Source organism: Bos mutus, chromosome 5 (genome assembly GCF_027580195.1).
Source record: "Bos mutus isolate GX-2022 chromosome 5, NWIPB_WYAK_1.1, whole genome shotgun sequence".
NCBI classification, from domain to species: domain Eukaryota; kingdom Metazoa; phylum Chordata; class Mammalia; order Artiodactyla; family Bovidae; genus Bos; species Bos mutus.
The window spans coordinates 61,640,944-61,653,878 of NC_091621.1; the positions used below are offsets into that span (position 1 = coordinate 61,640,944).

The following is a 12,935-nucleotide window of genomic DNA, read 5'->3' on the forward strand; positions in this document are numbered from 1 at the left end:
AAACAAACAAACAAAATAAAACACAATGGTCTGCACTGTCTTCAGGACCTAACCAGCTGAATTACTTTAGTGAAGTTATTTAGTCTCTCTGGGCACCAGCTAACTTATTGCTAAAATGGGAATATCACTAAATTAAATAAACTCATGATTAACTGAAATAATGTATGCAAAGTACTCAGCACCTAGCATATATTCCATAGGAATTAATCTCTCACATAGGTTCTTGTACGCATGCTAAGTCACTTCAGTCATGTCCGACTCTTTGCGACCAGGTGGACTATAGCCCACCAGGCTCTTCTGTTCAAGGGAGTCTCTAGGCAAGAACACTGGAGTGCGTTGCCATGCCCTCCTCCAGGAAATCTCCCCAACCCAGGGATTGGACCCGTGTCTCTTATGTCTCCTGCACTGGCAGGGGGTTCTTAAGTGCCACCAGGGAAGCCCATAGGTCGTTAACTTGTCTAATATTTTGATAGTCATTTACAACATGCCCTTAGAAGTCTACAATATCACTTCTGACAAAATTGGCTAATAACAAAAGTTATCACAAAAAGAGGTTTTTAATACAAGGCATGAACTCAATCAAATACTTATTAAGCACCTACTACATTTCAATCAATATGATTCACGCTAAATACAGAAAAATACCAAATTTATTAACATTAAATATTTCAAGTAATCAAGGTAATTTCTCACCATTGTATCCTGGAACACTTTTTCCTGCTTGCCCTGGAGGAGGTGTTTTAGAATTACCTAATCCAATGCAAGATGCTGTAATTGGGGATCCAGTTTCTGGAGAAACAAGCAATATTTATGATTTAATATTTCAACTTGAGATGATGTTTCTTTGGTGCTTGCACCACCCCTCTCCCTCCACAGAATTTCATTGCATGAGGAATAAATAGGGCAAGTCTATTTTTAAAAATGAAACAAATCCAATAATTTATATCATATTGACATTTTTAAAACTTAGGCATACAAATTTAGAAACACATACATAGTAGTGCTCCTTTTAAAGAAAGGCTTCTTTAGTGTTCTCAGTTGTGAATCAGCAGGCATGAAGAATGGAGAATTATGTGACTGTAACAGTTTTACAAAACACAGTAAAAACTGAAAAATCTCTAATAAAGATGCTTTCTTTTAATTCACCTAAAGTTATTTTATCAGGGTAAGTAACAGCGATAGGAAAAATATTTCTGTAATTTATAACTTAGTCTCTGGAATAGGTAACACCAAGATTTTTAAAAATATATATGAGCAGTATCATATTCTAATGTTTTAAGAACTACTTTTGCCTAGAAACCTTGCTTCGAAAACTAAATTCATCAATGTTTTATCAAATTCCTTAATCTGCTGCTCCTGGACTTCTGAAGGCCCAAAACCTAGGGAGGAAGATATTTATGTTATGCTGATTATTTCCTCAAGACCAGAGACTTACAATTAGCCTGCATTGATTATCGAAAACTTTTAAATTTGTCTTCTCTGTCTCAAGTTATAATAGAATAATAGCAGCTATTATTAATACATGATAATCTTAAGTTCTGAAACTTTTATAATTTTTTATAAAGCAATGCATTTGTTATTATTGGCAAATGCAAGTTTGAAGTTACCAGAATATTCTGAATATGAGATTTGTCTCTGTGAGGGGCAAGTGGGTATTGATACTAAAAAGTTTCAGAACTACTTTACATACATAAATGTACATCTACATACACGCAAGGGATTGACTGTCAAAATAATGAGATACAAAGTAATCCAAAATATTAATAACATCTATCTTCCTAAGGACCCAGAATGTGTTTCTTTCACCATGATTTGTCACATATTTGTGTCACTTTAGAATACATCTATTACTGTTCTTTACCTTCTAGAGTAGTTCAGTTTATTATTCACATTCTGATGGCAGCTCAGCTGGCATCAGTAACAGAGGAAGACCTCTCAAACATCAAAACCTAGTTCCTGAGTCACAGTCCAGTGCTTAAGATGCTAAGCCAGATGGTCACTGCTGAGCAGAAGCAGTGAGTAACCAGAGCAGACATTGTTGATGTTTAACAAAGAATTCTCAAATAGTTTCATATGATGACAAAAAATCAAGAGGTATTTTATGACATGGCATTCTATCAGCTATGAGCATTCTCCCCGCAGCACAATCAAAGCATGGGAGGAAATCCACAGGTTTGGAAATTTAGCAGCATTTTCCCTTTGCCTTTTGGAAAATATCTGAGTACTCATCTCATCTCAGCTGCCCTTGAAGAGCAGTGAGACAAGAGCCGTGGTGATGACAGGAAGCAGCCCTGCAGAATGAGGTGGTTAAAGGAAGGTACTCCGAACAAAGTGACAAGAGGAACAGAAGCTACTAAGACACAGTAGGAAAGAAGACGTCCCCTTCGAGATGCTGCTGCTCCCTCCCACCCTGGAGAGAAGCAGCTGTTGAAATCAATCTGCTATTTCTGAAGCATATCTTGTCAAGTTGAGTTGATGAGTAGGGCCACTCCAGTCATCTGAAGTTCAAATTCTCCACATTTCTCAACACCATGAGGCCTCTCAGCAACTTATCAGTGGACAGCTCCGGAACCTACAAACGGACCTTCCAGGGGCTCTAATGCCTATCGACACTTCTAGAAACGGCTGCCTACAAGAAAAGCAAACAAACTACCACAACCAAACTCTGAGCTGCACCCTGCTTCATCTCATCTCAGTTTGGATTTTTATAAAGGACGTGGGCTCTCTGTTCTTCTGATAATACTGGGAGTAGGGAGGATGGGAAGGAGAGGTGAGAAGAAACCTACTCTGAAACAAAGACTTGAGAAACCGGAGCACTGTCAGAAGCTGACACTCTGGGGCTTTCCAAGTGGCTCAGTGGTAAAGAGTCTGCCTGCCAAGCAGGAGATGTGGGTTTGATCTCTGAGTAGGGAAGACTCCTTGCAGAAGGAAATGGCAACCCACTCCAGTATTCTTGCCTGGGAAATCCCATGGACAGAGGAGCCTGGGGGCAACAGTCCATGGGGTCACAAAGAGTTGGACAGGACTTAGCAACTAAACAGCAACAAAGCTGACATTATATATCTTTCCCAAGATTCTTAACCATCTTCTCATAGTGATTATGTATTCATAATCTTCAACCTTCAATTGTCTTGTTTATGAGTATAAAACAACTATGAAAAGTAGAAACTTACAATAATACCATATGTAAAATAGATAGCCAATAGGCATATGCTGTATGACTCAGAGAACTCAAATAGGGACTCTATAACAATCTAGAGGGGTAGGATGTGGAGAGAAGTGGGAGGGAGGTTCAAGAGGGAGGAGACACATGCATACCTATGGCTGACTCATGTTGAGGTTTGACAGAAAACAACAAAATTCTGTAAAGCAATTATCCTTCAATTAAAAAATAAATAAAAATTTTAAAAGTATATTCTTTTCTTCTGTATGATCATTTTGACTGACTTTTAAGAGCAATGGAAAGGATTATGCATTCAGTTACTTCAAGTAGATAATATAAGTTTATATGTTGAAAATTAGTAATTTCAGTACCTTGTTGATTTTATTTTGTGCAGGGGCCACACTCATCTTCTCTAGATTTTTTTTTTTTTTTTTTTTAAATGATAAAACATTTTAAATTTTATTTTATTTTATTTTTAAACTTTACAATATTATATTAGTTTTGCCAAATATCGAAATGAATCTGCCACAGGTATACCTGTGTTCCCCATCCTGAACCCTCCTCCCTCCTCCCTCTCCATACCCTCCTTCTGGGTCGTCCCAGTGCACCAGCCCCAAGCATCCAGTATCTTGCATCGAACCTGGACTGGCGACTCGTTTCATACATGACATTATACATGTTTCAATGCCATTCTCCCAAATCTGCCCACCCTCTCCCTCTCCCACAGAGTCCATAAGACTGATCTATACATCAGTGTCTCTTTTGCTGTCTCGTACACAGGGTTATTGTTACCATCTTTCTAACTTCCATATATATGCGTTAGTATACTGTATTGGTGTTTTTCTTTCTGGCTTACTTCACTCTGTATAATATTAGTGTATGTGCTACCAGAGAGAGCACTCATTGACTTTATTTGGATATTCACTTTGGGGATTAAAAAGAATTGTTCGTGGTGACATACAAAGGGCAGAGACAAAATGACAGATCCTAGGAATCAAAGTCTAATAAGGAGCCACAGTCAGGACAAAAATGGGATGCGAAAGACCCAAGACTGGTTGGTAGAGACTTTGCTTTTTCTCTTTATACCTCTGAGCGTCCTGAGACCCAAGAACTGATCCATCATTACTGGAGGCACACAGGTGCGTGCTCACACATTCCTGCACACCCACTGATTGTATAACCACCCTGGCTGCCCAGTGGGTCTGTATACAGAATAGGCTTCCAGCTGGGGAAAGCCCCCAGGAATGCTGCAGTCCTTAAACCCCAAAGGACTCCCAAAGCCCCATTTCAAAGATGTGCTAAACCCATCTGCTTCATATTGCGCAGGCTGTAATTAACTGGCTCACAGTAATCTAAGCTGACAGGAAATCCAGATGTAACACGTGGACTGGGAAATAGCTACAATGAAGAAACCACAACATTCTCTTTGAAGTAAACAACTGGACATTTCATTTGGAGAACTTTCCAAAGACATCCAACCTTAGAAAGGTACAATGCTCAGCAACTCACCAGCACAATTTCTTCAGATAAGAGACAACCAGGAAGAAGATCAGTGGAAATAGAAAGTTGTGAAGAATAAGTCACCTGGGTGTGTTTATATCCATACTGTCTTAGAAGCTAATACAGACACTTCACTATTATTTCAGCATTTTTACTGCCTCACTCTACCTTATTGCATCAGTGAGCTATTATCCCCATGAAGTTTCCTTAAAACCTCTAAAGTAGGAAGAGGAAAGAAAACAAGTAAACATAATTTTCTCAAATATGAATTATGCTGTGTACCATGTGTAAGTGCTTTTTGCCTGTATTATTGCACTGAATTCAACTATAAGCAGATAGAAAAGGAAATATCATTTTAACAGATTTAAAGTATTGAAGCCTAACATAGAAAATTTAAACCATTACCCTAGTCCACATAGTTCTTTTCAAAGAGCAGAATGGAACAGACAAGTGTACTACTTGGAAGGCTCTCACGTAGAACGCAGACGATGAGAAGAAAAGAGAGCTCATCCAGACTACGTAACAGCAGAGGAAGAAAAACCTTTCTGACAGGGAGTGAGTCCAGTCTCTCATATTTGCAAATGGAAGTAACGTGGGTACATATCACTTACTAGCAAATATTTATTGAGCAGCTATTATGAGCTAGGTGCTGTCATTAGAACCGGGGATAGAGCAATAAACAAAAGTGATCAAAATCTCTATGGAGTTCATAGTTTATTTGGGGAAACAAACAATAATAACAGATAAAAGTATAATATATAGCATGTTAAAAAGAGATAATTACTAAGAAAATAAAGACAGTATAGACAGGATATGAGATGAGATGTGAAGGGAAAAGACTGCAATTTTAAACTGGGTAGCCAGAAAATAAACTCCTAGAGAAGTGACCTTTGAGTGAAGACCTGAAAGAAGAGAGGACATGTGCCTTGGATCTAGGGACAGAGGAGCCTGGTGGGCTGCAGTCCATGGGGTCGCTGGGAGTTGGGACACGACTGAGCGACTTCACTTTCACTTTCATGCATTGGAGAAGGAAATGGCAACCCACTCCAGTGTTCTTGTCTGGAGAGTCCCAGGGACGGGGGAGCCTGGTGGGCTGCCGTCTCTGGGGTCGCACAGAGTTGGACACGACTGAAGCGACTTAGCAGCAGCAGCAGGGACAAAGAGTCAGGAAGAAGGAACTGCAAGTGCAAAGGTCCCAGAGGTAGATGTATTCCTAGAGTATGTGAGGAACAGTGAGGCAGCCAGTTTGACTGAAGCAGAACAAATGAGGAAAGTATTAACAGGAAATAAGGTAAGAGAGATACTGAAGAGGCAGCAAAACTACTTCAAAGTTCTCATCAGTTCAGTTCAGTCACTCAGTCATGTTGGTCACTCTTTCTGACCCCATGGACTGCAGCACTCCAGGCTTCCCTGTTCATCACCAACTCCCAGAGCTTACTCAAACTCATGTCCATTGAGTCAGTGATGCCATCTAACCATCTCATCCTCTGTTGTCCCCTTCTGCTCCTGCCTTCAATCTTTCCCAGCATCAGGGTCTTTTCAAGAGTCAGTTCTTCACATCAGGTAGCCAAAGTATTGGAGTTTCACCTTCAACATCATTCCTTCCAATGAATATTCACAGTTGATTTCCTTTAGGATTGACTGGTTGGATCTCCTTGCAGTCCAAGGGACTCTCTAGAGTCCTCTCCAACACCACAGTTCAAACAGCTGAGAAAAGAAGAGAAGCTAAAGGCAAAGGAGAAAAGGAAAGATATACCCATTTGAATGCAGAGTTCCAAAGAATAGCAAGGAGAGATAAGAAAGCCTTCCTCAGTGATCAATGCAAAGAAATACAGGAAAACAATAGAATGGGAAAGACTAAAGATCTCTTCAAGAAAATTAGAGATACCAAGGGAAAATTTGTGGCGTTAAGATGGCAGAGTAGAAGGACATGCACTCATCTCCTATGAGAACTCCAAAGCTACAACTTGCTGCTGATCAACCGTCAACTGGAAAATGTTGGATCTCACCAAAAAGAGATACCCCACATCCAAGGGCAAAGGAGAAGCCCCAGCAAGATGGTAGGAGGGGTGAAATCGCATTTAGAATCAAACCCCTTACCCACCAGAGACGCTCAGAGGGTTCAAACAAACCTTGTGCATACCAGGACCCAGGGACCCAAGAGACTGAGCCAGAACTGTGTTTGGGTGTCCCCTGAGGAGGTACGGGTCAGCAGTGGACTGCTGCAGGGCAGGGGCTCTGGGTGCAGCAGACCTGGGTATGGCAAAGCCCTCTTGGAGGAGGTCGCCATTAACCCCACCATAGAACTGCCAGAACTTACACAGGACTGGGGAAACAGACTCTTGGAGGGCACAAACAGAACCTTGTGTGCACCAGGACCCAGGACAAAGGAGCAGTGACCCCACAAGGGACTGACCCAGACTTGCCCTGAGGTCAACGGTGGCCCCGGCAGGGTCAGGGGCACTGAGGGCAGCAGTGTGAGCATGGCCCTGCCCATCAGAACAAGACCCAGCTTCCCCCTCAGTCAGTCTCTCCCATCAGGAAGCTTCCATAAGCCTTTTATCCTTCTCCATCAGAGGGTAGACAGAATGAAAACCACAATCACAGAAAACTAACATGAGACCTTAAATTTTTAGTCTGAGTAATGTTGCCATCTCAGATATGCAGATGATACCACCCTTATGGCAAAAAGTGAAGAGGAAGTATAGAGACTCTTGATGAAGGTCAAAGAGGAGAGTGAAAACTCTGGCTTAAAAACTCAACATTCAAGAAACTAAGATAATGGCATCTGGTCCCATCACTTTATAGCAAATAGATGGGAAAGCAATGGAAACAGTGACAGACTTTATTTTCTTGGCTCCAAAATCTCTGCAGATGGTGGCTGCAGCCATGAAATTAAAAGACATTTGCTCCTTGGAAGAAAAGCTATGACCAACCTAGAGAGCATATGAAAAAGCAGAGACATTACTTTTCAACAAATGTCCATATAGCCAAAGCTATGGTTTTTCCAGTCATGTATGGATGTGAGAGTTGGGCCATTAAGAAAGCTGAGTGCTGAAGAAATGATGCTTTTGAACTGTGGTGTTGGAGAAGACTCTTGAGAGTCCCTTGGACTGCAAGGAGATCCAACCAGTGTATCCTAAAGGAAATCAGTCCTGAATATTCATTAGAAGGATTGATACTGAAGCTGAAGCTCCAAGACTTTGGTCACCTGATTGAAGAGCTGACTCATTAGAAAGGACCCTGATGCTGGGAAAGATTGAAGGCAAGAAGAGATGGGGATGACAAAAGATGAGATGGTTAGATGGCATCACCTACTCAATGGACGTGTGTTTGAGTAAGCTCAGGGAGTTGGTGATGGACAGGGAAGCCTGACAAGCTCCAGTCAATGGGGTCACAAAGAATCAGACATGACTATGTGACTGAACTGAACTCAATGTTGCAAGCTAATGAAGACTTTCAAACAAAGAAGTTAATGAATCACAACAATGCAAGCTGGGAAAGACTGAAGGCAAAAGGAGAAGGGGATGGCAGAGGATGAAATGGTTAGATAGCATCACCGAATCAAGGGACATGAATTTAAGCAAACTCTGGGAGATAGTAGAGGACAGAGGAGCCTGGCAGGCTACAGTCCATGTGTTGCAAAAAGTCAGACATGATTTAGTAACTGAACAACAAGAACAATGCAAATAGAATTTACTTAAATATTTGAGCATCATACGGGTTCTATGATCAGGTTTATTCTATCTGGGGTTTTGAGAGGGATATATGGGACAAAATGGACAGATGGGAGCTGTTTTAGGATGGTTGGTTAATGATAGAGATTCCTGTGGCTTCCTGAACATCAAGAACCAATTCAAAAGACTGACAAAAAGACTAGAGCCCGGTTAGGCGGCAGACAGGACACAGACTGCCCAGACAAGCCAAAGACGGTCATTTTTGTTATGTAAGAGTTGTGCGTGTGTGCATGCTCAGTCATGTCCACCTCTGCGACCTCATGGACTGCAGCCTGCCAGGCTCCTTGGCCACAGGATTTTCCAGGCAAGAATACTGGAGTGGGTTGCCCATTCCAGTTGCCATTTCCTCCTCCAGGGGATCTTCCTGACTGGAGTTCGAGCCCACATTTCCTGCATCTTCTTCACTGGCAGGCACATTCTCTCCCACTGTCACCAATACGTGCGTGCGTGGTAGGTCGCTTCAGTCATGTCTGACTCTTTGCGACCCCATGGACTGTAGCCCACCAGGCTCCTCTGCCCATGCAGCATTTCTGAAAGGCAACATGGCAATTCTCATAAAAAGCCTTAAAAATGGCAATTCTTATAAAAACTCTTAAAGACTGATCATAGCCTTTCACGCAGCTGTTCCACTTTATGGGATATACACAAGGAAATATTTGAAAGAGCTCACAAACATTAAGCACCAAGGATGTTTATCACATGTAAATGTTTATATTAGAGTTTAAAAGATTATCCAAAAAATAGGAATTTTTCCATATTAAGGAGTAATGCAAAGTCATTCAAATACCATAGAAAATTGTCTAGTGATAGGAAATAATTCTTACCAACCACTATTTAGATAAAAGTTGTAAAACAATGAATACTATGATTTAAGTTTTTTATAAATATTATACATTGGGGAAAAATATATATTTTGGCAAGGGACACATTCAAGTATTAACAGAATCTCTGAACACCACTTATGAATTATGAGCAAAGGGGAAATTACACTGAAGAGTCCTGAGGCTACATCTACAACTCTGAAATCTCTCCATGGTGGTGAATTAAAGGTGGATGCAATTTACTTTGGGCTTTTGATGGCTTTGAGTAACAGAAAAGAGTGAAAGTGATGCTTTGTCAGTTTCTAAGCACAGACCTTAAGAAATTCAGAATACTGTCTCAAGAGTGAAATGCCATGTAAGACGGTCCGCTACTCCAACACCTCCAAGCTAAAAATGCCACTTGCAAGCTTTCCAGACAACAGTCCTATCTGAGTCCAGCCTTCCAGCCTATCCCGGCATGAGTGGGATGCCATCTAGGACCCTCTGGACCAGCTCATTCATCCCACAATTTTCTCTGGGTTGTCTCAATCAATCGTACAAAATCCCTAATTGAGCTCAACTCATATATTTGATCCAAAACACCATGAATTAGGGTGGCTGTAATAAGCCATTAGGTTTTAAGTATTTTTTGCACAACAACAGATACTTGGAACACTTGCCATTATAAATGTGACAAAATCTTTCAGAAGAGAATTGTGCACGTAATTATATGAAAACACTCTCCTGGCCTGCAGCTGAAATTAGATGCTTCTTGGATGCTTTGAGAATCATTTGTATCAGTAGGACCAAAGTGTAATCCCTGACATTTTGTGCTTGGGAAATGTTTTCTGACTAGTAAATACATACTTACATAATTTAGGCTCAGGCTCCCAATATTAAGATCAGGGTTCTTAAAAAAATAAGCAGCAAATCACACAATGCAATCCCAAAATGGATAAGGGAGCAAGACAAAGAGAAGACTCAGGTAAGCAAGGAAAAAAAAAAAAAAAGCTGTATATTACTGTTATGATTCTGCTACAATCTTTTTCTTATTCTAAGAATGATATTCAAAGGTCAGTCCTTCAATAAATATTTATTAAATATATGAGAGTTACTTAACGCATTTCTTTTGGGGAAAAAGGAGTGTTAAAGGCGGAAAGACATGCCTAACAGAAATAGAAGGATGTGCAAAGTTGAGAAGTTAGATCAACCACCAAAGGACTGACTTCAAGCTGTTTAGCAGAGCAAACTTTGCGGGAGTTAGGGGTGGGGGGTTGAGTGTGAGAAGAAGAGGTAAAGTAAGAGAGATAATAAGGACCAAAATGAGAGGGGGAAAAGGAGGACCACTAAGCACCTTCTGTGCCATGTTAAGAAGTTTGGCTATTATTCTGGGAACACTGGGGGACTCAGGGATTTGTTCAGAACTGCATTTTAGAAAAATCTCTTCAATTGCACACTGGAGCATTAAAATGAGAATCCCAGCCCAGAGCAAGAAATCAATCAGACGGTGGTGGTCTGAGGCAGCGGTAGTAGACGACGAGACCAACTTGGAGTGACACTCAGCGTTAAAAGGCCTTGCTGATGGTCTGGATACAGAGACAGGAAAAGAGGGAGAAATTTAGGACAAGCTCCAGGGTTTTGGTTTACAGATGAAAGACAACATAGAAAGAAGAGCAGATGTGAGTGAGGGCTAAGAGGAAGAACGTTATGCAGGTTTAGATCTATAAATAAGAGCTCCTGCTATATCTGGAAGTCGCCACTGTGCTCCCACTGAGGCTCTAGAAACACACATTAAAACAATATGGATTTTAGAAGTTGGTGGCCCATGCAGAGAGTTAAAGTCCTGGAAATAAATCAATTCAGTGGCCCAGGGCCCTTGAGTCATATTAATCACAGCATCATGATGGGCACAGAAGCAATGTGTAAAGAAACCATTCTCTACACCTCTAAATCTATACTGTGAGCTATAAATAACTTGAATGGTGGTAGCAGAAAGAAAGCAGAAACAGTGAGATGTACCGCAGTGAAAGAAAATCAATTTAATCTTTTGTGTTCATGAGATAGGACGATCACAGTTTAAAATACTTAATTCAAAGCAGTCTAACTTTTGGTACTGGGAGTAGATCATTAATTCAAGCTGTGAGACACTGGTCTTATCCTACTCTCTTACCAGCAAGCTGCCTCTCACCTTAGAGACTTTCATAAATAACCTGCAGCTGAATTAGATAAGAAATGCTGAATTAATGAAGGCATAAGATAAAACATACAAAGAAAGGGCTCTAATCAACACAGAACAATGAGGCTCTGGTCCTAATCTTAACTAGTTGACTCTAAGAAATTAAATTCTCTATGATTAATATTTTCTTTTATGAATTAAGCTCTTATGTTCTAAGTTTTCTTGGGTCTGAACTACCTACAGACCAGAATGCTAAAAGATGGCCTTTATATTCATGAAAGGTTATTATTCATAGAAATGAAAGGAAAAGAAAAACATTCATTGAGTGTTAGTAAAAGCCAGAACTCGCTGCATTGTTCATACATATTTCACTTCATTTCAGGATTTCTACAAACCTTTGAGCAAACAGACGTGCCCTAGAGATTAAGGACTTGCCAGTGGCTACACAATAAGTGGCTAAACCAGGATTTAAAGTCTTACTGGGATTCAGTGTCACTTTTTACTACCTGTGTTGCTTGTTAAAGAGAATAGCCACTTTTTGTTTCCTAATTAGAACTGACAACAAAAGAGGAATCGGGAACTACTACTTCATGGGGCCAATGGGCCCACAGTGCAGAGAATTACATGCAGGAGGGGAAAATCAAATTTCCAGACAATAAGGTTTATCAAGGGAGGGTTTCGGAACTCTTTTCCTTATAAAGATCTACAAAATCATTACATATTTTCACCCTTCTAGAATGGATTAAATGTGATTCTTGCCAAGGGTAGGACAATTAAAATAGATGATATTTCTAAGACCAAATCAATTTTACATTCTTAATTTCTCAGTGTTTAGTCACTAAGGGACTTCCCTGGCAGTCTAGTGGCTAAGACTTTGAATAAGGGGAGTATGGGTTTGATTCCCTGTAGGGAGTTAATATCCCACATGCTTCATGGCCAAAATTAAAAAACAAACAAACAAACAAAAAAACACAGAAGCAATATTGTAACAAATTCACCAAAGACTTTAAAAATGATGCAAAAAGATTATCACTGATATAATAATGGGCATAAATAGAGATTCTAAAAAGCAAGTATACATATCTGAACAGCTTCATGTATAGTAATCATACCTGAAAAAATAACAACATGGAGTTCTTCCCACATTATAATGCTATTGAGATGAAAATGTCTGATTCAGTGGCTGCTATTTGACTTGGGATATTCATTAGCAGGTGGATTAACAATCTGTAAACAGTTAACTCATTTCAAAAAGAGAAAGCCTCATCATGCCTGTCTAACATTTGACAAAAGATTATTCCTTCCACAAACCAAATTCATGTAGCTTACCTTTAAGCTCGTGTTCTCAAATTATCAGTAAACATTATCTACTTTAGACTAATGAAGTCTTGCTCTAAATGAGAAAAAAATCCGGTTGCCAGGCAACAAAGACACCATCAAGACAAATTTTTCCCCTCTCACCAGATGAACACTATCACAGCATCACCAGCTGAATGTTGCTGAGATGACTCTGTGTCTATATGATGGTTCTTCCCAATCACAACTTCTCATGCCAAACT

The 12,935-nt window shown here is 40.2% G+C and overlaps 1 protein-coding gene across 2 annotated transcripts in view; it reads right to left on the reverse strand.

The window, feature by feature from the left end:
* Window positions 1-12,935, reverse strand: part of ACSS3 (acyl-CoA synthetase short chain family member 3) — a 181,026-nt gene that overhangs the window by 45,383 nt on the left and 122,708 nt on the right. For both annotated transcript variants that reach the window (XM_070370965.1, XM_005892327.3), the window contains one exon: window positions 694-789. In XM_070370965.1, coding sequence (XP_070227066.1) covers window positions 694-789 — 96 coding nt within the window. The remainder of the gene's footprint in view (window positions 1-693; window positions 790-12,935) is intronic.